Source organism: Gorilla gorilla, chromosome 13 (assembly GCF_029281585.2).
Source record: "Gorilla gorilla gorilla isolate KB3781 chromosome 13, NHGRI_mGorGor1-v2.1_pri, whole genome shotgun sequence".
NCBI classification, from domain to species: domain Eukaryota; kingdom Metazoa; phylum Chordata; class Mammalia; order Primates; family Hominidae; genus Gorilla; species Gorilla gorilla.
This window is the reverse complement of record NC_073237.2, coordinates 48,694,685-48,721,127: the sequence shown is the minus strand read 5'-3', so window position 1 is coordinate 48,721,127 and position 26,443 is coordinate 48,694,685. Positions and strand designations below refer to the sequence as shown.

General features: G+C 35.6%; 1 protein-coding gene across 4 annotated transcripts in view; it reads left to right on the top strand.

Annotated features, from left to right (window-relative positions):
- Window positions 1-26,443, top strand: part of CCDC171 (coiled-coil domain containing 171) — a 422,806-nt gene that overhangs the window by 177,922 nt on the left and 218,441 nt on the right. For all 4 annotated transcript variants that reach the window (XM_031014903.3, XM_031014902.3, XM_055350793.2 and 1 more), the window contains exons 15-18: window positions 2,792-2,959; window positions 4,532-4,720; window positions 19,241-19,745; window positions 20,483-20,599. In XM_031014903.3, coding sequence (XP_030870763.3) covers window positions 2,792-2,959; window positions 4,532-4,720; window positions 19,241-19,745; window positions 20,483-20,599 — 979 coding nt within the window. The remainder of the gene's footprint in view (window positions 1-2,791; window positions 2,960-4,531; window positions 4,721-19,240; window positions 19,746-20,482; window positions 20,600-26,443) is intronic.

Sequence of the window (26,443 nt, the reverse complement as noted above, 5' to 3'; positions counted from 1 at the left end):
TTCTGAGCAGAGTATTTTGAAATGTTTGTGACAGCTGCAAAATCACTCCATTACTCTTGTGTCATTCTCTTTTGTGAGAGAAGTACTATAACTTGCACAACTAATTTTTTTGATTATCATGTGTACAACTATCTTTTTGGACTTCTAGAATATTGTAACTCAAGTAACTATGCTCCTAACAGTCCTTTCAAGGTTCCTGTTTGCCAATGACAAAATTATTTTTTATTTCAGTAGCTTGGTAGATTGATGGTGGAAAGAATAAATATTTTATAATTAGATAGACCTGAACTTGGATGCTGATACTTCTGTTTATAAATGATGTGGCTGTGGACAAGCTATATAGCTTAGCCTCTCCACATCTTCGTTTCCTTATTTATTTTTTTTTCTTTTTTGAGACAAAGTCTTGCTCTGTTGCCTAGGCTGGAGTGCAGTGGTGCGATCTGGGCTCATTGCAACCTCCACCTCCCAGGTTCAAGCAATTCTCCTGCCCCAGCCTCCTGAGTAGCTGGGATTACAGGTGTCCACCACCATGCCTGGCTAATTTTTATATTTTTAGTAGAGATGGGGTTTCACCATGTTAGCCAGGCTGGTCTCGAACTCCTGACCTGAGGTGATCTGCCCACCTTGGCCTCCTAATGTACTAGGATTACAGGCCTGAGCCACTGTGCCTGGCCTAGTTTTCCTTATTTGTAAAACAGTAATAATATCTACTTTAAGAGATAGCCTCCTTACTCTGTATAATTATAGGATGTTAATAAAAATTTAGAAAAATAAGAGTCCCATAAAATTAAAACTTTTCATTTAGAAACCCTGGAGAGTTGCCTATCCATTTATGTTTATTAATGACTTATAAAAATATTATGACACAAATTTCATATTTTGTTTAAGCCTCTGTGAATGGAATTATCTTCTAGTTCTTTTTACCCTATGGGTTATAGAGCTAGTCTAGCTAGTGGAACTGGTTTATCTAAGTCATTCTGCATATTGAGTTCATTACTCCAACAAATATGAACATGAATGCCAAGAGAGTAAAAAGGAAACATTCTTTCCACTCTTTTTACAGTCTGGGATTTAAATTGTGTCCACATGAAGGGGTTGGAATTGCTCTACACATCAGATAATGATTAAAGTAAAGGAAACTAGAAGCCTGACTGTATTGTAAAGTCAGCATGTCTACAGTGCTGTGGTTGGGTTCAACATGTGTGAATTGATTTTGGATTTTGGAGTCTCTTTTCATGCCAAATGGATGATTATCATGCTTGGTTTATCACAGCCCAAGCAAAAAGGACATAATAGCGACACAATGAATTATCCTTGAGGATGAACTTCCTTGAGAACAAACGTGATCAGTAGGCAAAACACAGGAGGAAGATGTTTATGTATTTGTTAAGTTATTTAATAAGACTTTAAAACATTTTGACCTAGTTAAATAATGCAAAAGTCATCATTAACTGCTTATGAAAAGGTATAGCATATTTGTGAAAAAAATCTGATTTCTTAAATTTGTTGTTGTAACTACATTTTCAAATTTTTTGATTTTTAAATTATTACATTTGGAAAAAAGGTGGCATACATAGTGAACTAAAGATTTATATTTTGATATTTGTAAGAAAATGTTCTCTATAATTTCTAATTATAAAACTTTTACATATGCTATATTGTTTTTTAAAAATCTGTAATAGACTTTCTAAATTTTTCTTTTTAAATTTGTCTCTTTTAAAAGTTTTCTTCCTGCTGATCTATTAAAAAATCTTGAGGGAACTTATTTTATCTACATAAAATAAAAATATTCATTTTGCAGCTTTACAATTACCTTGTCTTAGAGTTCCATGCTTTGGGACTTTACAGATGAAACACCTTATAAAGAGAGCTATTTGACATTATAGTAAGTAAACCCTCCTCATGTGTTCAAATGTGATCTGCTTTATATGAATTCTGCAGCATAGTAAGTGTTTCTAAGTCATTCAGCAATGGATAGTTTAATTACTGAAGTGGTAATATAATTTTAAAGGACTTTAAAAAACATATTTCTAATTGGACATTTTCGAAAGTATGTAATGAGCAGCTATATCCATTTTTTTGCTGCTACTTTATAATATTTAAACACCTACAAATGCCCAGTGTGCCAAATGCTATATGAACTTATAAGTGGGGAAAACAAATGAGCCCATCTTCCATATCTTTCATATCACTATCTGCTTTGCCTAAGGGGCTTGGGATAGATTTCCTATAAGTAGTAAGTAAACTGGATTCTCTGGAGGAAGAAGAAAGCTGAGTAATTGTGTCCATGTAAAGTATATATATTGGTATAACTTTTTTTCATCAGAGTTGAATAACACTTTTTTTCTGTATTGTTTTTTGACAAGTAGTATCTATTTTGGCAAATGTAACTATTAAATTATAGAATTACTATACTGAGTTACAGTTAGATAGGCTTATAAACAATGAGTCCAATCCATATGCTTCGTGTGATAGCTAAGGAAACTTGGGCCTGAGCAGGTGTTTACTCAAATCACAACCTCCATCAGTAGCAGAGCTGTAGATGAATCTTGGTCTTCTGGCTTCCAGACTTCAGATTTTGATTTTGAATACCAAGTGTAAGCAATTCCAAATGTTTTATCTGGTGCTTAGTTTTGAATATAAAAAAAGTCATTAAAATATTCTGAGACTTGAGTATTGTAATTCCTTTTCAGGTTTTTTAAAATTAACTCTTCACCATTAGTATTATGTATTTTACTTCTTACAATGTTTATATACAGCAATTAATTTTTCTTTTTTTTTTTTCCTGCAGGAGAAGCTAACCTTCCTTCACACCTTATATCAGCACTTGGTAGCAGGCTGTGTGCTCATAAAACAACCAGAAGGCATGCTGGATAAATTCTCTTGGTCTGAGCTTTGTGCAGTCTTACAGGAGAATGTTGATGCCCTGATTGCAGACCTCAACAGGGCTAATGAGAAGGTAACTGTCCTCAGGCACCAGATACCTCTATTAAATTCAGTGACATTTGTCCACATCACAGTATCATTAAGAGGGGCTGACATTCATCTTATTTCAAAAAGAATTTGGATGTTAATAATTCAATACCATTAATTATGGCTTGTCTACAACTCAGTTTGATGCCATTGCTGTGGGCATGTAAATGTGACTGAAGTCTGTATGAAGTCTCTAAGCTCCACTTTCTGTGCAGGACATGCTAATACTACTAGCCAGTATTAGCCACAGGGACCTAATTAAAAGAAAATAAATTAATCTTACTGATGAAGCAATTCAAAGAACTTAGTCATTTACATTAATAAACCAACTCTTTATGTTGGCATAAAATAGAAACAGGATATAGTTATTCAAAAACATGATCTTAAAATTCTTTGCTTAGGAAATATAAGGTGTTATTTTTAAAAGCTTAAACATTTTTAATTATATGCTTATGATTTGCTTCTCGAAATACAACAAAATATATATTAGAAAACTCACTCCATGCTTTAGACTGCAAAAAGTATATTTTATAGGAGAATATAGTAGACCTTTATGGTAACATTACTATCTCACAAGTCTAGGAAATCAGTCTCCAACAGATGTTTAAAAACCTGCTTTTGGTCATAGAAAATTACAGTGGCTTAGCAGATCAACATATGCCACCATTAAAGACACATTGGTTCTTATCCTGGGTCTATTGAACTGGTCAGTACTGTGTTTATGTGGTTTAGTTTCCAGGTCTTAGTTGCAATGACATGTGCTCTTAAGGGACAAGAAGAGAAAAACTGTCCTGTAAGTTAAAAAAAAAATTCTGTTTAAGTAATAAAACGGCATATTGACCTAATTTCTGGGTGATATTTTTTATTATTGAGCATTTTATCTTGGTCCTATTGACAAACACAACCATAGACACTGAGAAGTAGGGCTAAGAAATGAGGGAATAAATTGTGAGAGGCACAGATGCTATTCTTGATTGTGAATGTGTACATAATGGATTTGAAAATTAAAGATAATTAAAATGAATGTGTTTTAACTCTATGAGATGGTATTATATTTTTAATAGTTTTCATTGTTTCAAAACATCCTTAATAGTCATACATTTTAGAAAATGAGGATTTTCTTTCCAGAGTTTGAATGTGAAACAAAAAATGGTTAGAACATTCTGCTTTATTTCATGTAAACTGTTTGCAGATTTTTAAATCTTACTTACTTTTTTTCCCATTGAGATATTTAAATAGCATGAGCTTTGGTTCCAGAAGTAACAGTATCTTTCTCAATCTCAATCAAATTAATTATAGAATAAGTAACTTCATTAGAAAGAGAAGATGAAAAATTTGCCATCTAAGTATAGAAGTAACACAATTTTCTGCTAACGTATGGCAGTTTACATTGCTATTTTCTTTTTTTAAATTTCTTTATTTACATTTTATGTTAAAATTTTTATATGATCTTAAGGAATAAAATATAGTAGGACATTTTGGGTGTTTTATTGGGGGAGATGACACAAAGAAATAGCTTGTGAGCATATTTCCTTCTCTGTTGCATCTCCCCATATAGATAAGGCATCTAGAGTATATCTGTAAAAACAAGTCTGACACGATGAGAGAGCTTCAGCAGACTCAGGAAGACACCTTTACCAAAGTGGCAGAACAGATCAAAGCCCAAGAGAGCTGCTGGCACAAACAAAAGAAGGAACTAGAGCTGCAGTATTCTGAACTTTTCCTGGAGGTGCAGAAGAGGGCACAGGTATGCTACCTTTACAAAGAGCTTTAAAAAATGGGTTACTCAGTGTAACCATTAGAAACTATTTTTTTTTCAGTAGCAGTGCTAAATCAGTTTAAACTTCTTAAGAACTTCATAGAACTTATTTAGATACATATATATTTGTTTAGATACACACACATACGTGTGTGTGTATGGGTGTGTGCATTAAGGATTGTCTTTCATGTAAGTTTGGAAATATATGGCTTTCTGATTAAAATATCCCAAAATGCATTGATCAGTTAATTAAATGCTAAAATTATATTTCCTTTATTTATTTTTAAAATAAAATATTAAAGTATTTGGTAATGTATTGTCAGTTTTAGTGTAGGTATTCCTTTATCTGGTTTACTCCATTTGTGGAGGTTCCTATGTGAACCATCATTTAAATTTATTTGGGGTTAAAATCTCTTATGCCTGCTGATATTATGTAAGAACTTATACCTGCTGATATTATATAAGGTTATATTATATAACTGATATTATATAAGGTTATAGTTGTAGGCCATGTAGCAAAAGTAATTCACTATGAGTTGTATTATGTATTATATCTTGATTGAGAGTAGAAGTTATGGGTTAACATAACCATGTATTTTTTTCTACACAAATTATCATCAACATTATTTATATTGTTAACTATCATCTTCACCTAATCAGGAATAGCTTGATGATAGGGTATACTTTTTTGGCATTGAGTTTATTAATAGGTCACTTTTGTTCCTAAGTTAGGATACTTAGGAACCAGAAGGTTGTATATTCTTCCCATGGTTGATTTGGTATTTAACCTCTTTATTTGATCCATTCATGCTTATATTGGCAAGTCTAATTAAAAATAACCAAACTATATAAATATATATACACACATATATAAATAAAATTATTATTATTATATTAAATCAGGTCATTCTGTATCCCCAGATTTAAAGGTCCTATATGAACTTATGCCTTTCTATATGAATTTGAATGAATCAACAAACGTGCCATCTAAAAGTAGTAATTTTTTCATTGTATGCAGACTACTATATTTTATGCTCTGCATTTTCTAATATTGAAGTAAAAGAGCTAAACAATTTATTTTAATTTTGTAGAGGTAGCATTGATATACAGTGACATGCACAGATCTTAAGTGTATAATTTGATGTTTTTAAAAAGTATTTATTTGATATGTAATATTTGTACATATTTATGGGGTACATGTGATATTTTGTTATATGCATAGAATATGTAATGCTCAAGTCAGAGTAAGATATCTATCACCTTGAGCATTTATCATTTCTTTGTGTTGGGAACATTTCAGATCTTCTCTTCTTGCTATTGTGAAATACACAATATATTGTTGTTAATAAAGTTACCTTACTGTGCTTTTGAACACTAGACCTTATTCCTTCTATCTAACTGTATTATTGTACCCTTTAACCTACCTCTCTCCATCCCTTTCCTCCCCCAACACACCCTTCCTAGACTGTGGTAACTACGATTTGATGTTTTGATCAACATAAGCACCCATGTGATCATTACCCCATTTAAGACTTCAAACATTTTCATTACCCTAGAGTGTTCTCGTGTTCTCTCTTCCAGTCAGTTTTATGCCTCATAGGCAACCATTGTTCTGATGCCTGTCATGTAGATTAGTTTTCACCTGTTCTTGAATTTCATGTAAGTGGAATCATTCAATAGTCTGGTGATTGACTAATTTCACTCAATATTAATGTTCTGAGCATAATGTCATTTATGTTGTTGTGTGAATCAGTACTTCATTCTTCTTTATGGTCACTAGCGTTCCATTTTATCACAGCACCACAATTTGATGGATTGTGGGTTGATGGATATTTGAGTTGTTTCTGTTTTTTAAATATTGTAAGTAAAATTGCCACAAACATTATTGTACAAGTCTTTTGTCAACATATGGTTTTATTTCTCTCGCTTAATTAATAAAGTGCAGTTGCCAGGTCATGGGATATATGTGTGTTCATAAGAAACTGTCAAAAGTTTCTAAAAAATGCTTGTGTCATTTTTTATTCCCACCAGCAACACATGTAAGTTTCCATTGTTCTACATCCTCTGCAGCACTTGGTATTGTCAGTCTTTTAAATTTTAGTCATTATAGTAGTTTTAAAATGGAGTTTCATTGTGATTTAAAGTTGCATTTTTTTGGTGATTCATGATGCTGAGCACCTTTCATATACTTATTGGCTATTCACATATCTTCATTTGTAAAGTATCTCTTCTACTGTTTTCTCATTTAAAAAATAGAGATATTTGGTTTTTATTATTGATTTCTAAGAGTTCTTTATATATCCTGGATACATATCCTTTGTCATGTATATGCATCGCAATATTTTCTCTGAATCTCTTGCTTGCCTTTTCAGTGTTTCTTTTGATGATCATAAGTTTTAAAATTTTGATGAAGTCCAACTTACAAATCTTTTTCTCTTTTGGCTATTTGTTTATATATGTGAAATGATTTTTCTTTACTTCAAGGTTGGGAAGATAATCTCTTGTTTCTTCTAGAAGTTTCATAGTTTTAGCTTTTACGTCTAAGTTTGTGATCCCTCTCAAATTAATTTTTGTGTGTGCTGTTAGGAAGAGTTTCATTTTTTCCCTCTTCATTTATTGTTCCCACTTCACTTGTTCAGCACTTTCCTAGCTGAATAGCCTTGGTACCTTTGTGAAAAAACAGTTGGCCATATTTAGAAACCACAGACTTGTCCATCTATATAGTTTTGCCCTCTCCAGAATGTCATATAAATGGACTCATACAGTATATAGCCTTTTGGGTCTGGTTACTTTCACTTAGCAAAATATATTTGAGATTCAGTCACATTGTTGCATATATCAGTAGTTCATTCCTTTTTACTGCTGAATAATGTCCCATTGTATGGCTGTAAAATTTTATCCAAATACTTGCTGATGGGCCTTTGGATTGCTTTTAGTTTTGGCAATTATGAGTAGAGATGCTTTAAACATCCATGGAAAGGTTTTTGTGTGATCATAAATTTTCATTTCTCTTGGGTAAATACTTAGGAGTTTGATTTCTAGATTATATGGTAAGTGTATATTTATATGGTTATATGGTAAGTGTAACTTAAGCAACTATTAAGTTGTTTTTCCAAGTGACTATATCATTTTGCACTCTCACTAGCAATGTAAGAGATTTTGATTTGGTCTGCACCTGTGCCAACATATGACATCATCATTTTTTTCTTTTGAATTTTAGCCATTATAATAGGTGTGTAATGCCATGTCGTTGTGATTTCGATTTACATTTTCCCTACTGCCTAATAAATTAATCATTTATTTATGTGTTTATTTGCTATCTATATATCTTTTTTGGTGAATTATCTGTTCAGATATTTTGCTCAGTTTTTAATTGGATTGTGTGTTTTCTTATCATCAAATTTTGAGAGTTATTTACATACTGGAGGTTCAGGTCATTTTTCAGATACGTGATTTGTAAATGTTTTCTACTATTCTCTTAGCAGTACTTTTGCAAAGCAAATGTTTCAAATTTTTATGACCCATTTATCAATTTTTTTATGGGTTATACTTTTGATGTTACATGTAAGAACTCTTTGCCTAAGATTACAGGCACCAAGATTTTCTCCATTTTTTTCCCTATATGTTTTATAGTTTTAGGTTTTACATCTAGGTCTATGATCAATTTTGAGTTAGTTTCTGTAAAGGTGTGAGGTATGGATTAAGGTCAGTTTTTTTTTTTTTTTTGCGTATTCGTGTCCATTCCAGTAACATTTATTGAAATCACTGTCCTTTATTGAATTGCCCTTGTACCTTTATCAAAAATCAGTTCACTGTTTGTGTCAATCTATCTCTAGACTTTCTTGTCTGTTCCATTTATTTATGTGTCTAGTTCTTTTTTTCTTTCAATACTATACTGATTTAATCACTCTAACCTTTTACTAAGTTTAAAATCAGGTAGTGTGAGTCTTCCAACTTCTTTTTTCATCAGTGTCCTGAACTCTTTGAAATCTACCAGAAGGCATAGCAATTCACTTTTTTCTCTTTTTGAGACAGACTTTCACCCTGTTGCCCAGGCTTGAGTATGGTGGCACAGTCACGGCTCACTGCAGCCTTAACCTCATGTGCTCAAGTGGTCCCCCACCTCAGCCTCCCAAGTAGCTGGGACTGTAGGCATGCACTACCATGCCCAACTAAATTTATTTTTAAAATTTTTTTGTAGAGATGAGGTCTCACTATGTTGCCTAGGCTGGTCTCCAACTCCTGGCCTCAAGTGATCCTCTTTCCTTGGTCTCCCTAAGTGTTGTGATTATAGGCGTGAGCCACTGTACCCAGCTGCAGTTCACTTTTTGAAGTAAGAGAATCAGTCATCACAAATGCTAACGTTTTAGGAGAAGCTCTCACTGAAGACTTTTCTCTGAAGAATTTGTAATACCTTACTTAGTCTTTGACCCATCTGTCTACAAATGGAAATGATCATTGTAATTATCTCTAAAAGTACATTACTATTATAAATTGGAGGCTGAGTGTGGTGGCTCATGCCTGTAATCCCAGCACTTTGGGAGGCCGAGGCAAGTGGATCACCTTGAGGTCAGAGTTTGAGACCAACCTGACCAACATGGAGAAACCCCGTCTCTACTAAAAATACAAAAAATTAGCCAGGCGTGGTGGCGCATGCCTGTAATCCCAGCTACTTGGGAGGCTGAGGCAGGAGAATCACTTGAACCCAGGAGGCAGAGGTTGTGATAAGCCGAGATTGCACCATTGCACTCCAGCCTGGGCGAAACTCCAACAAGAGCAAAACTCCATTTAAAAAAAAAAAAATAAATAAATTGGCATATATTCTGTATTATTTATGTACATATTTGCTTTTTTATCAAATATAATTGAATACACTGCAGCAATTTATTTTGGTATTATATTTGATAAACTGTTATTATAATACATATTATAGGACCTGTAAATTTTATTTTAGGAAATTTTGTTATGATTAATTCTATATCTTTTACCACCAAAAGTGCAATGCAAATAAAAAATTTTCATTTTACATTACTTAATACATTTTCAAAAATTATGTTGATAAGGACATGAGGGCAAAAAATCCGCAGTTGTTATATAGGATTGTGAGTTATAGAGGATGTTTGGTGTCAGATGAGCATAACCATAAGTATATTCCATCTGCTGGGAAACAAATGACCTATTCTTAGAGTCTTATGTTTAATATTTGGCCATTGTAAAGAAGCGACTAGTAAAAGACACTAAATTAAAGTAAAAAACAATATTTGGATTTGATTGCTTTTATCTGAAAAAATGTAGTAGATGTTAGAAAAGTAGTGTTTGTAAGAATCTAATATTTCTAAGACTTCTTTAATGTCTAAGCTTTAAAACAGTTAGTGTAAATGCTACTAGAAAAATGAAATTTGTAGAGAAGGCAGCCTGGTTTTACTATCACAGCATGTCTTTAGCACTGGGTAAAGTTTGCTAGCCACATGTTGGGTAATTCTTGAATTTAAATACGTTGAGCCATCATGTAAATATATCTCAAGTGTCTATGCCTACTAAAGTATCTGGGCCCAGTGCCACATACCATTCCATTTACTAACTTTGTTTTTGTAATCTTAGCATTTATGTTCTTGTTTCTTTTCTATTGGAAAAGATAGTTATTGGAACAAGGACTTCCTTTCTAGAAGTAAAGTTTTTTTTTACTGTCAGTTAAGTAAAGGTTACCCTTGATGTAATGTTTATTGTAAACACTTTAGATTTGTTTGACATTTTAGTAAAATCAAGTGAGTTTAGAATGGAGAACAAAACTCAGGGAGATTCAGGTTCATCATGCTGTATTGCATTTTATTCCTCTTTTACTGTGGTATTGAGAGTGTATTTGGCAAGGAATCCAGGTGAGTCATAAAAGTGTTATTAGATGTTGAAGCTTTTTTCTTCATAATTGAACTCCAAGAATATTCAGAGATAAAGTGGAGCTTATTGATATTGTTGGAGGTGATAATTCCTTAAGGTATACACGCCAGCCTGCAGCGATTCAGAGAGTTGGATGCAATCACGTGTACACTATGTTCTGATCGACTGTGAGTCCATGGGAATGGATACCTCTAATGAAATTTTGGAAGAGACTTCTGACTACTTTTCAAATAATTGCTTTAGAAATTGTTTTTGTTAATTATAATATTAGCAGTTGAATTTGCATGGTGCTTGATATAATTTTCAATGCTTTTGCATATTTTGCATGTCTCTTCTTATGTAAGCCCTACCACAGGCATATGAGATAGGTCATTTAAGTATCATTTCTGTTTTACAAGCGAGGAATCTGAGGTTCAGACAACTCATACTACTTACTTGTGTAGTAAGGAAGTTCTAGGGACAGGATTAGAAGAAACATAACCATATGTAAAATGTCTAGCCCATTGCTTGGCATTTAGAAATTACAAAGTGAATGTTATGGACTGTTTTAGTACATTTTTACCATCCTTATCTTCCAGTCCCTTTTGCATTATATTGTAATACTGCTTCTTTTAGAAATATATGCTATTTTTATATATAAAGCAATATCTGAAAATAGGTATAGTGATATCTCAGTTTCATATTTATGGAACTCATATTCCTTTTTTTTTTGGAGCTAGTATCTCACTACATTGCCTAGGCTAGAGGGCAGTCGTGCGATCATAGCTCACTGCAGCCTCAACCTCCCAGGCTTAAGAGATTCCCCCACCTCAGCCTCCCAAGTAACTGGGACTACAGGGCACGCCACCATGCTCTGCTAATTTTTGTATTTTTGAAGTAGAGACGGGGTTTCGCCCTGTTGTCCAGGCTGGCCCTGAACTCCTGGGCTCAAGCAGTACACCTGCTTTGACCTCCCAAAGTGTTGGGATTACAGGCGTGAGCCACAGTGCCCGGCTCACATTTCTTTTTCTTTCTTTCTTTTTTTTTGAAACACGGTCTCACTCTGTCACCCAGGTGGAGTGCAGTGCTGCAGTCTCGGCTCACTGCAGCCTTGACCTCCTGGGCTCAGGTAATCCTTCCACTTCAGCCTCCTGAGTAGCTGAGACTATAGGCACGCACCGCCACACCTGGCTAAGTTTTTGTATTTTTTGTAGAGATGGGGTTTTGCCATATTTTCGCAAGCCATCTGCCTGTCTTGGCCTCTCAAAGTGCTGGGATTACAGGTGTGAACTATTGTGCCTGGCCAGAACTCACATTTTTAAGTGATTCTTGATTAATGTTTAAACATGATAATGTATGAAAAATCTAAATAGTGCTACATTGTCAGCCACCCACAAATGGTAGTTCTCTTAATTTGTATTTCTCAGAGTTTTTTTTCTGAGAAACTGAAGTTTTAATACACTATATCATAAATTGCTACTGTAGATAAGAATATCAAGCTAATTTTTACATAATTTAGTTAATATTAATAAAAAACTATATATGTTATATACCAAATATATAGCACACTGTGTTGCATGCTGTGGTAGTAACAAAGAGGTATACTATATAGTTTTTTCCTCAAAAAGTGTAAAATATAATTGGGGAGATACATGAAAAAGTAAATAATACAAGGTTTATCATAGGCTGTACATAATTAGTTGCCAAAAGAATGCTATACATTTAGAAGAGGAGATAGATGGTCAAAGTTTGAGGAGGCTTAGCAGAGGAGACTGGAGCCAACCTGGGCCCTGTTGCCAGGATCTGAAAGCACAGAAAGAAGGGAGATATGGGACACATCAGAATTTAGAGATAATATTGCTAATTTTCCACAGTCAGAGGTAATATCTCTTAACAGTAAGCAAACCAGACATCTTGCCTGTATTGACATATTTATTCCCAGTCTTCCGATAAAAAGAACTCTGTTCTTTTGAGGGTATGGCTTATCCAAAAGGTATTTTATAATTTACAGTGCTTTAGAAACAAAACAATAAACCCAGGCACATACCATTTTTGGCACATATTTTTGATGTGTTAAATTTACATAATGAAAATAGTGTTTTAAAATTAAATAACCATTATGGGGCTTGAGAATGTGTGTGTGTATATGAAGACTAGATAACAGGATTGCTAGATCATATCATAATTCTATGTTTAACTTTTTGAGGAACTGCCAAACTGTTTTTGAAAATGGCTGCACTATTTCACAATCCCATTAGCAATGTCTGATGAGAGTTCCAATTTCTCTACAAAGTGTCCTTATTTTTTAACAGAGAAACATTTACATAATAGAGAAAGCAGGTAAATATATGTTTGTTATATTTTTAAATATTACCATAGCTTAAAAAGGCAAGATATGAAACTTATAAAAATAAGACCCTTTAAATGAAGTCCTTTGATGACTATATGCCATTGAATGTCCAGTGCGCAGTTTGCCTTTTTGCCAACATAAAGAGCAAGAACTCAGCAAGCAAGAGTGATACAAAAGAATTTTACTCCCTAGGGAAGTGTCTAATTTCTGGTCCAGAGTCTCAAAGTTCACAGAGTGCTGTAAGCCAGTAAGGCATCCCTCAAAGTTCATGTATTTCAGGAAGTAAGTCCGTGATTCATTAAGGAAAAAAGCTGTCCTTTTTCCACATTATGGATGCACTTTGAATTTATTACAGAGTAAAGGAAAACTGGTGAAATTATGTAGTATTTTTGTTATGCTATTGAATTTTGTGTAAAAGGTATGCATTCTATATTTTTAGGTTTTTTTCTTCACGATCGGAATGTTTTTATGGGGGAATTTGAGAATATTATTTTTCGAAATTAAACACACTAAGGAGCAGGTTATTTCAGTACTAGGAATGCTTTTGTCCCATATGAAAGCGATGTTCCTTATGTTTGTTTTAAAAATACTGGCCTTTAATCTCCTTGGGTGGAAAACATTCGATTTTTTTTTTTTTAAAGCAAATTTGCTCTATAGCTGTTTCCACCCTTACAATCAAACAGGCTTTGTTCTTCAAGAATAATTCACAGTAAATAATGCAATACCTCTGAAAGTAGTTCCCTATGGAAAGTCAGAATTAATTTAAACCAGAATTCTGACATGTAGATAAGTTCCAAATTACATTTGGAAATTTTGTTTTTTTAAATTATATTTTTCTTTTTTCTAAGCCTTTACACTCTAAAGCTTTTTTCATTAATTGGGCATTTATTCAGTGTCTATTATGGGCAAAACACTGTGCTAAGCAAAATCAGGGATGATTTTATAAAGGGTTATTTAATTCCTTCAATATTTATTAAATACCTACAGAGTATAGAGCACTGTGACAGACACTATAGTAAATAATTCCTAACCTCTAGGAACTAGCAATCTTGTATTTGAGGGAGAGTAGATATACACACATGAAATAAATAAGTAGCGTAGAAGTTAAATGCCTGAGTGACCCTTACTTAAGTTCAGAGAAAGTCAAGATCAGTATGAAGGAAAATGATAGTAAAATGAGTCATAGAATAGACAGAACCTGGAATGGGCTCTGAAGATTGTTAGTATTCAAATAGTGTTAGGGGAGATCGAAGGCAAAGGAGCCGGGTGTTCTACAGAACATGTTAAATTGTGAAAAGTAGTGGTGAGGCTAATGCCTGTATACTAAAGGAAGAGATCAACTTCTTGTTCATCAGGTTGAGGATAGTGGGAGAAGGTGAATTCTTTACTGGGGAAGACGTGGGGATGTTGGTACCTGAGGGGAGAACCTTAGTTCAGTAAAGACAAAAAAGTTAGGTAATAGAATTAGATAAACCTAGCTGAAGGAGTGTGGGCAAATTGTGTAACTTCTCTAAACCTCAATTTTATTATCAGTAAAACTGTGCCAACCTCATAGTTCAGTATAAGGATTTAAAAATATATATGTAAAGCATTTAGAACAATGCCTGGAATATGAATAAGCACTATAATTTTCAAACTATTCCCATTAAAATAGAGAAATAATAGGCCTCACAGTATCCACTGAGATTTGGGTTCTAGTAGGAGTGAATTGGAAACTTTGAGACAAAATTATTTATGTAATACCAATTTTTTTTTTTTTTGATACCAAGTCTCGCTCTGTTGCCCAGGCTGGAGTGCAGTGGCATGATCTTGGCTCACTGCAACCTCTGCCTTCCGGGTTCAAGTGATTCTCCTGCCTCAGCCTCCTGAGTAACTGGGACTACAGGAGCGTGCCACCATGCCTGGCTAATTTTTTGTATTTTTAGTAGAGATGGGGTTTCACTGTGTTAGCCAGGATGGTCTCGATCTCCTGGTCTTGTGATCCACCTGCCTTGGCCTACCAAAGTGCTGGGATTACAGGTTTGAGCCACCGTGCCTGGCCCTCCAATGTGTTTTTTTTTAATATGTTAATTGATCTTTTCTTTTTATGCATCTGGATTTTTAGTTTTAGCAATCCTATCTTTATAACAAGATTAAGTAATTTGCCTGTATTTTCTTCTAATATTTCTGTGGTTTCATTTTTTTTACATATAGATTTATGGTCTATTTGGAATTTACTTATGTATAAAATGTCAGGTATAGATCAACTTTTATATTTTTTTCCAGAAGGCCATCCAGTTATTTCACCACCATTTAGTCTGTCTTTTTCCCACTGCTTTTAATTGCTACCTTTATCATTGAAGTTTTTTTGTGCTTAGATCTGTTTCTAGCTGTTCTGTTCCATTGGTCTTTTTTTTTTTTATGTACAAATAACATGATTATTTAAATAGAGGTTTTTGTTTGTGTGTGTGTGTGTGTGTGTGTGTGTGTGTGTGTGTGTGTGAGCCAGAGTCTTGCTCTGTCACCCAAGCTAGAGTGCAGTGGCGTGATCTTGGGTTGCTGCAACCTCTGCTTTTCAGGTTCATGCAGTTCTCCTGCCTTAGCTTCCCGAGTAGCTGGGATTACAGGCCTGTGCCATCATGACTGGCTAATTGTTTTTTTGTATTTTAAGTAGAGACAGGGTTTCACCATATTGGCCAGTCTGGTCTAGAACTCCTGATCTCAGGTGATCCACCCGCCTTGGCCTCCCGAAGTGCTGGGATTACAGGCGTGAGCCACCTTGCCCAGCCTTAATTAGAGGTTTTGTTGGTGTTTCAGTATGTGGTGGGGCTGTTCCCCTCTCATTCCTCTTCTTTTTCAGGGTTAAACTCAACTTGCCTAGCTCCAGAAAACAAACTGGTTTGTTTTTTGGTGGAATTGTACTACGTTTATCAATTTACTTAGGAATAATTGAATCTTTGTGATGAGTTAGGCTGTTGAAGTTTGAAGTATTATTTTGTGTCTTTCAACCATATTTAAAACTTTTCCTTATATAGATTTTTTACATTTCAGGCTAAATTGATTCCTAAATTATTATATCTTTTTTATTATGGAATTCTAAATGGGGTTTTCTCTTCCATTATTTTCTTTTTTGTTTATCTGTATATATTAAGAATATTGATATTTTAAATTGTGGTAAAATATGCATGACATAACATTTACCATTTTGATCCTTTTAAAGTATACAGTTCAGTGGCATTAAGTGTGTTCACAGTATTGTACAACCATCACCACTATTTAGCTCCTGAACTTCTCATCACTCCAAACAGAAACTCTGAACTCGTTAAGCAGTCACTCCTTATTCCTTCTTCTCCTCAGCCCCTGGTGACCAAAAATGTGTTTTCTGTGTCTATAAATTTTCCTAGTGTGTATATTTTGTATAAATGGAGTCATACAAATGTGGCCTTTTGTGTCTGGTTTCTTTCTCTTAGCATAATTTTTCAATTTATGTTGTACCATGTATTAGTACTTCATTCCTTTTTATGGCTGAATAATATTCTGTTGTGTGGATATACCACATTTTGTTTATTCATTCATCCTCTGTTAGGCATTTGTGTTTTTCCTACCTTTTGGCTATTGTGAATAATGTTTCTGTGAACAAGAAGCTGTTGATTTTTTTGTATGTTAATTTAATGTATTTTAACCTTACTGACTTTTTTTTCTGTTTGAATTCTGTCATTGGATCTTTTGCTATTTCTAGATTTATGATCAAATTTTCTACAAATGGAGATAGTTTTACCTCTTCTTTGCCAGTTCTTATGTCTCTACTTGCCTTTCGTTGCCTAGTTGTACTGGCTAATAACACACCAAATACAATGTTAAATACTAGTGGAAATAGTGGGTGTTCTTGCATTGCTCCGGAACTTGGTAAAAATGCTTTAGGTTTTTCTCCATTATTAAGATACTGACTTTAGGATACAGTGTCTCTATCTCTACCTGTATCTACATGCACAATTTTTATTGTAATTTTATGTGTAATTTTTGTTGAAAACACTTTTGCCTGAGACACTGAGGTTCACTTTTATTTTCACTTACCTAAGTATCGCTAGTTTGCCTCTTGTATTTTCTAGGTTTTCTGTAATTTTCTTTTTTTTCTCTAATTGAACAGATGAAATTGATTTTGAAGAGAATATGGAATCAACCTTTGTGATTTCCATTTGTTCCCCTCATCCTACTCCCAACTGCTGCAACTCTACTGCTAACCCTGGCTATCTTTATTATGTTTCTGATTCTCACATCCCTTTACTAAGAATAGGGACAGTTCCAGGATTTTATGGCTTCTCATACCTCTCTAGATAAAGTTAAGTTTCTTAGTGTAGCACATAAGGTACTCAGTCCTCTGTTATCTGTGTACTTTTCAAATTTCCATCCTTTCTCTCATTTCTTCAGGTATTCTGAATTATTTGCATCCTTAGAGCATACTATGCTGTTTTCTGGCTGTTCCTTTTCCACTTGCTAGTCCTCCTGCTTTAATCTAGCTATAAGCCAAGTGTCAAGTTTTATTTTTCCTTAAAGTGTGCCTGCTTTAAGAGGGTTGTCGCACATCCTCTTGCAAGCAGTCTGCGTAGCTACTGCTTCTCAGAGTTCCTTGCTTCTTTTAGCACTCCCTGTGGGCCACCACTTGCTTTACTAATGGTCTTTGTGTGGAGTTCTGGGACATAGTCCCATTGATAGAATATGGCTGCCAAAGTTTAAGTGCCCTTTTGTACTCCTCTGGCAACCTGGAATATCTCTATCATAGCATTATACCATGCTAGTTGATTTACTTGTCTCTTTTCCGAGTACATGTGATTTAGTAACTAATCAATACTTTTTTTTTTGTTTGTTTGTTTTTTAATACAGACAGGGTCTTGCACTGTCACCTAGGCTGGTCTCAAATTCCTGGACTAAAGAGATCCTCCCACCTTCACCCTCTTGAGTAGCTAGAACTATACACATACCACCCTACTTGGCTGATATTTTTAAATTTTTTTTGTAGAGACAGGGTCTTAGTCTGTTGCCCAGGTTGGTCCTAAACTCCTGCCCTCAAGCGATCCTCTCACCTTGGCCTCCAGAAGTGCTGGGATTATAGGTGTGAGCCCTTATGCTTGGCCCCAATAAATGTTTATTGAATAATAAGTGAATAGTAAAGGAAATTGGGATCTGTTACCTTCTTTTTTTTTTTTTTTTTTTTTTTTTGAGACAGTGTCTTGCCCTGTTATCCAGGCTGGAGTGCAGTGGCATGATCGTGGCTCACTGCAGCCTCAACCTCCTGGATTCAATTGATTCTCTGACCACAGCCTCCCGAGTAGCTGTAACTATAGGTGTGCACCACCATTCCTGTCTTAATTTTTTTTATTTTTTATTTGTGGAGATGGGGTCTTGCTATGTTGCCCAGGATGGTCTCAAACTCTTGAGCTCAAGCAATCCTCTTGCCTCAGCCTCCCAAACACTGGGATTACAGGCGTGAGCCATTTTGCCTGTCCCTTCTTAATTTTACTCTTTCTTTCAAGATTCCTTACTGATTAGGTTAAGATTTCATAGAGAGAGCCAATTTATTTTCTAGTGATTAATTGTGGTTCTTACAGTTAAATTTCTTTTTATTTCAAATTAAGTTTTGGATTGTAAGCAACTTGATTAGGCAAAAAGGAGCAGAGGGCTGCTGAGGCCCAGCTCACAATTAGTATTTCCTGTCACCACTGGAGATGCACTGTGTATAGCTTTCTGTCATGGGGAGGTAAGACTGAAACTGAAATAAGTGAGTATCCTTGAGAGACAGTGCCTTCTCATGCAGTAAATGGTAGACCATGCTATTTGTTATATCATTGATTGAACCGGTTGCTTATTTTGGTAAAAAGTAAAGTCTTTTTTACATCTAGGAAACCCTCTATTGGCAGTGTCATTTCTGTTTAAAAGTAGAAATGAAGAATTAGTGAGGAGTGGAAGAAGAGAAATTATACGGAGAAAGCATATTTTTCTTTTCTAAACTTGTGTGTTTATGTATAAGTCTACAGGAAATTTATGAAATAGTCTTAAATTTATGTGTTCTACTTTACGTAAAGCTTCTATGTGAGAGGATTTAAAAATCAATGTGCACATTCAGATCTAAGCTGTTTGGCTCACTGTTGCCCTGTCTATCTTATTTATATTTTGGATATTTTAGCACATGTATCTTTTAAAGAGGAAGAAGTGGTTGTCAGCAAAAGTTTGTTTTCTTTGCGTAAAGGGAAATTAATATAATGCCTGTTTGTTTCATGATCAAATATATTTTTTGACTTCTTCCATAGAAATTTCAAGAAATTGCTGAAAAAAATATGGAAAAATTGAACCATATTGAGAAGTCACATGAACAGTTGGTTCTTGAAAATTCGCACTTCAAAAAACTGTTATCACAGACTCAAAGGGAACAGATGTCCTTGCTGGCAGCCTGTGCATTAATGGCTGGTGCCTTATATCCCCTCTATAGCCGATCATGCGCCTTGTCTACACAGAGAGATTTTCTCCAGGAGCAGGTCAACACCTTTGAGTTGTTCAAACTGGAAATTAGAACTCTAGCCCAGGCTTTGTCAACTGTAGAGGAAAAGAAGCAAGAGGAAGCCAAGATGAAAAAGAAAACATTCAAAGGATTGATACGTATATTTCGGAAAGGTGTTATTGCAATTTTGGCAGCAAACAGACTCAAGATTTTGGGCCAATCATGTGCCTCTCTTTTTACCTGGATGGAGAGTTTCAAAGAAGGCATAGGCATGTTAGTGTGCACAGGAGAGCCCAAAGACAAGCATAAATTTCCAAGTAAGATAATTTGTGCTTTTAAAAATATAAGTTGCATGTAAGTGAAATACAGTGTGACTATACCTGGCTATTATGGAAAAACTCTTAAAAAATCATGTAATATGCCAAATAATATAACATAGTCTCCATATGTATGTATATGTGTGTATGGATAAGTGAATATTTTTGTATAAATTAGGCTGTGATTTTTTGTTTTAAACAGATTAAAATATTAGGTGGCAAATATATATAATTTCAACTTTGTCTTGTTTTAGATTTGAATCCTTTGCAGTAAAGCGGAGAGTTTATACAGTGATTTTTCAGTTATGTCAATCAAAAACTGCCCTGTTTCAAATTACCAGTATAATTTATTTTCAGTTTCTATGAATAAGTATGAAATGGGTTAAAAATATATTGAAGAATTGTGTGAAAATGAGACAAATGTAAATTTTCCAGTTGTTTTTTGAATGCTTAACTATTTTGAAGAAACAATTTGTTTTAATTTTTAAAAAGCAGACTATTAAGTAATATAAGTAAAACTGAAGAAAATTTGTTTTTTTCTGTTTATTTGGTGTCATTTACAGTTATTTGTAAATTAGGTCAAGCTAATCTAACATTTAATAGATTTTTCCACATTAGGCAATGTTCACAATAGGGTTTTATCTGTTTCTTAAATAGCTGAACACTGCTATGAATTTTAAATATAGATTTTAATAAAGTTTTATAGAATTTTACAATGGATTTTTTCAATTTTATAGAACATCAAAAGGAGCAGTTGCGTTGTTTACAAGCGCTCAGTTGGCTCACCAGTTCTGACCTTCTTGCTGCAATAATCAGTTCTATGGCTGAATTACAAGACGTCATTGGTAAAACAGGTATGGTTCCTTCTTTTAGGTCTTTGCAAAATACATTTAAGAACAAATATCCAGAAATTCTTTATGTCACAAATTCTAATAAAACATATAGGGAGAAAATACATTTGTTTTTATCTTTATTTTATTCAGTCATAGAGAGATTGTTAACTCTGTACTTAATGATGTAAATTAATATAAATTTTGTCTCTATTTATGGGGAAATGACATTTCTTGGTGAATGTATCCACCTTTTCTTTTTTTCTATCTGTTTTTCCTATGGAAAGCTCATCATTAGCTTTTTATTAAGTAATACTGGCAATGTTTTTTCATATGTTTTGGCCTTATTTCACTTCTACTTCTGGCTGTAAATTTCATAAGCTTGAGTAATATGAGAGCTAGTAGAAAATTTTTATCTCTCGTTTTGTGATATATTTTTTTACTTTTTCTAGTTTATTTTAGATGGAATTAATTTGGATAGTCTGCTCCTTTCCACCTGGTGTGGAACCACCTATTATCAGCAATTTACAAAGGTTTAAAATGCAAGTTTTTTTTATGATTCAGATTGCATAATATTTTGTCTGACAGGTTCAATGAAAACTAATTGGACTAATTATGGTCATTTCAGACACATTAATTGTTAAAATTGTGTAATGGACTTAAGATTTGTCTGTTTAATGAAATGTAAGCCTATATGTAATGATAATTTGGGATTTAATTCTTAGACAATTCCACTGTGCAAATATAGATTATTCATTGTGATTTCAAATATCTAAACCTAGACTTTTGTAGTAGGAAACTTAAAGATTATTTTTAAGTTGTGGCCATCGATGTTGGTAAGCAATGCGCATATTTAATGTATTGGCAGAACCTCAAGATACTGGGTTTGAAGTCTGAAATAAAAGTATAAACTAAATGTATTTTAAGAATTTTGGTATTATAACTTCAAAGCAAAACTGAACATTCTTGAAAGAGCTTAGAAATAGTTTTTAGATTTGGTTTAAGAAACAGGTGATTTGAGTGCTTCCAAGATGGCCAAATAGGAACAGCTCCAGTCTGCAACTCCAGCGAGATTGATGCAGAAGACGGGTGATTTCTACATTTCCAACTGAGGTACCTTGTTCATCTCACTGAGACTGGTTGGACAGTGGGTGCAGCCCATGGAGGGTGAGCTGAAGCAGGGCGGGGTGTCACCTCACCTGGGAAGCACAAGGGGTCAGGGGATTTTCCTTTCCTAGCCAAGGGAAGCTGTGAGAGACTTTACTGGGAGGAATGGTACACTTCTGCTCAAATACTCCGCTTTTCCCACAGTCTTCACAACTGGCAGAGCAGGATATTCTCTCCAGTGACTGGCTCGGCGGGTCCCACGCCCACAGAGCCCAGCAAGCTGAAATCCATTGGCTTGAAATCCTTGCTGCTAGCGCAGCAGTCTGAGAACGACCTGGGATGCTGGAGCTTGGTGGGGGGAGGGCGTCTGCCATTGCCAAGGCTTGAGTAGGTGGTTTTATGCTCACAGGGTAAACCAAGTTGCCAGGAAGCTCAAACTGGGCGGAGCCCACCGCAGCTCAGCAAGGCTGAATGCTTCTCTAGATTCCAGCTCTGTGGACAGGGCATATCTGATCAAAAGGCAGCAGCCTCAGTCAGGGCTTATAGATAAAACCCTCATCTTCCTGGGACAGAGCCCCTGGGGGAAGGGGCAGCTGTGGGCACAGCTTCTGCAGACTTAAACATCCCCCTGCCTGACAGCTCTGAAGAGAGCAGTGGTTCTCCCAGCATGGTGTTCGAGCTCGAATAACGGGCAGACTGCATCCTCAAGTGGGTCCCTGACCCTCGTGTAGCCTGACTGGGAGACATCTCCCAGTAGGGGCCAACAGACACCTCTTACAGGAGAGCTCTGGCTGGCATCTGGCAGGTGCCCCTCTGGGACGAAGCTTCCAGAGGAAGGATCAGGCAGCAATACTTGCTGTTTTGCAGCCTCCGCTGGTGATACCTAGGCACACAGGGTCTGGACTGGACGTCCAGCAAACTCCAACAGATCTGCAGGTGAGGAGCCTGTTAGAAGGAAAACTAACAAACAGAAAGGAATAGCATCAACATCAACAAAAAGGACATCCACACCAAAACCTCATCTGTAAGTCACCAACATCAAGGACCAAAGATAGATAAAACCACAAAATGGGGAGAAACCAGAGCAGAAAGGCTGCAAATTCCAAAAACCAGAACACATCTTCTCCTCCAAAGGATCACAACTCCTCACCAGTAAGGGAACAAAATTAGACGGAGAATGACTTTGACGAGTTGACAGAAGTAGGCTTCAGAAGATGAGTAATAACAAACTTCTCCGAGCTAAAGGAGCATGTTCTAACCCACTGCAAGGAAGCTAAAAACCTTGAAAAAAGGTTAGATGAGTGACTAACTAGAATAACCAGTGTAGAGAAGAATGTAAATGACCTGATGCAGCTGAAAAACACAGCATGAGAAATTCATGAAGCATACACAAGCTTCAGTAGCGGATTTGATCAAGTCGAAGAAAGTATATCCGTGATTGAAGATCAAACTAATGAAATAAAACGAGAAGACAAGATTAGAGAAAAAAGAGTAAAAAAAATGAACAAAGACTCCAAGAAATAGGGAACTATGTGAAAAGACCAAATCTGTGTTTGATTGGTGTACCTGAAAGTGACGAGGAGAGTGGAACCAAGTTAGAAAACGCTTTTCAGGATATTACCGAGGAGAACTTCCCCAGAATGGCAAGGCAGGCCAACATTCAATTTCAGGAAGTACAGAGAACACCACAAAGATATTCCTCGAGATGAGCAACCCCAAGACACATAATCGATAGATTAACCAAAGTTGAAATGAAGGAAAAAATGTTAAGGGCAGCCAGAGAGAAAGGTCGGGTTACCCACAAAGGGAAGCCCATCAGACTAACAGCGGATCTCTTAGCAGAAACCCTACAGCCAGAAGAGAGTGGGGGGCCAATATTCAACATTCTTAAAGAAAAGAATTTTCAACTCAGAATTTCATATCCAGCCAAACTATGCTTCTTAAGTGAAGGAGAAATAAAATCCTTTACAGACAAGCAAATGCTGAGATATTTTGTCACCACCAGGCCTGCCTTACAAGAGCTCCTGAAAGAAGCACTAAACATGGAAAGGAACAACTGGTACCAGCCACTGCAAAAACATGCCAAATTGTAAAGATGCTATGAAGAAACTGCATCAAGTAACGGGCAAAATAACCAGCTAGCATCATAATGACAGGATCAAATTCACATATAACAATATTAATGTAAATGGGCTAAATGCTCCAGTTGAAAGACTCAGACTGGTAAATTGGATAAAGAGTCAAGACCCATTGGTGTGCTGTATTCAGGAGACCCATCTCACGCGCAGAGATGCACATAGGCTCAAAATAAAGGGATGGAGGAAGATCTACCAAGCAAATGGAAAGCAAAAAAAAAAAGCAGGTGTTGCTATTCTAGTCTCTGATACAACAGACTTTAAACCAACAAAGATCGAAAGAGACAAAGAAGGCCATTACATAATGGTAAAGAGATCAATTCAAGAAGAAGAGCTAACTATCCTAAATATATATGCACCCAATACAGGAGCACCCAGATTCATAAAGCAAGTTCTTAGAGACCTACAAAGAGACTTAGACTCCCACACAATAATAATGGGAGACTTTAACACGCCACTGTCAACATTAGACAGATCAACGAGACAGAAAATTAACAGGGATAGGCAGGACTTGAACTGAGCTCTGGACCAAGCGGACGTAATAGACATCTACAGAACTCTCCACCCCAAATCAAAGGAGTATACATTGTTCTCAGCACCACATCGCACTTATTCTAAAATTGACCACATAATTGGAAATAAAACACTCCTCAGCAAAAGTAAAAGAACAGAAATCACAACAAACTGTCTCTCAGACCACAGTGCAATCAAACTAGCACTCATGATTAAGAAACTTACTCAAAACCGCTCAACTACATGGAAACTGAACAACCTGCTCCTGAATGACTACTGGGTAAATAACAAAATGAAGGCAGAAATAAAGATGTTCTTTGAAACCAATGAGAGCAAAGACACAACATACCAGAATCTCTGGGACACATTTAAAGCAGTGTGTAGAGGGGAATTTATAGTACTAAATGCCCACAAGAGAAAGCAGGAAAGATCAAAATCAATGCCCTAACATCACAATTAAAAGAACTAGAGAAGCAAGAGCACACAGATTCAAAGGCTAGCAGAAGACAAGAAATAACTATGATCAGAGCAGAACTGAAGGAGATAGAGACACAAAAAAACCCTTCAAAAAAATCAGTGAATCCAGGAGCTGTTTTTTTTTAAAAGATCAACAAAATAGACCGCTAGCAAGACTAATAAGAAAAGAGAGAAGAATCAAATAGACGCAATAAAAAAATGACAGTGGGGATATCACCACTGATCCCATACAAATACAGACTACCATCAGAGAATGCTATAAACACCTCTACACAAATAAACTAGAAAATCTAGAAGAAATGGATAAATTCCTGGACACATACACCCTCCCAAGACTAAACCAGGAAGAAGTCGAATCTCTGAATAGACCAATAACAGGTTCTGAAATTGAGGCAATAATTAATAGCCTACCCACCAAAAAAAGCCCAGGACCAGATGTATTCACAGCCGAATTCTACCAGAGGTACAAAGAGGAGCTGGTACCATTCCTTCTGAAACTATCCCAATCAATAGAAAAAGAGCATCCTACCTAACTCCTTTTATGAGGCCAGCATCATCCTGATACCAAAGCCTGGCAGAAATGCAACAAAAAAAGAGAATTTTAGGCTAGTATCCCTGATGAACATTGATGCAAAAATCCTGAATAAAATACTGGCAAACTGAATCCGGCAGCACATCAAAAATGCAAGGCTGGTTTTAATAAACATAATCCATCACAGAAACAGAACCAACCACAAAAACCACATGATTATCTCAATGGATGCAGAAAAGGCCTTCGACAAAATTCAACAGCCCTTCATGCTAAAAACTCTCAATAAACTAGGTATTGATGGAACGTATCTCATAATGATAAGAGCTATTTATGACAAACCCACAGACAATATCATACTGAATGGGCAAAAACTGGAAGCATTCCCTTTGAAAACCAGCACAAGACAAGGATGCCCTCTCTCACAACTCCTATTCAACGCAGTATTGGAAGTTCTGGCCAGGACAATCAGGCAAGATAAAGAAAGGGTATTCAGTTAGGAAAAGAGGAAATCAAATGGTCTCTGTTGGCAGGTGAGATGATTGTATATTTAGAAAACCCCATCGTCTCAGCGCAAAATCTCCTTAAGCTGATAAGCAACTTCATCAAAGTCTCAGGATACAAAATCAATGTGCAAAAATCACAGGCATTCCTATACACCAGTAACAGTCCAACAGAGAGCCAAATCATGAGTGATCTCCCATGCACTTCCAGTTGCTACGAAGAGAATAAAATACCTAGGAATCCAACTTACAAGGGATGTGAAGGACCTCTTCAAGGAGAACTACAAACCACTGCTCAACGAAATAAAAGAGGACACAAATGGCAGAACATTCCATGCTCATGGATGGGAAGAATCAATATCGTGAAAATGGCCATACTGCCCAAAATAATTTATAGATTCAGTGCTATCCTCATCAAGCTGCCACTGACTTTCTTCACAGAATTGGAAAAAACTACTTTAAATTTCATACGGAACCAAGAAGAGCCCACATAGCCAAGACAATCCTAAGCAAAAAGAGCAAAGCTGGAGGCTTCAGGCTGCCTGACTTCAAAACAGTAATCAAAACACCGTGGTACTTGTACCAAAACAGATATATAGACCAG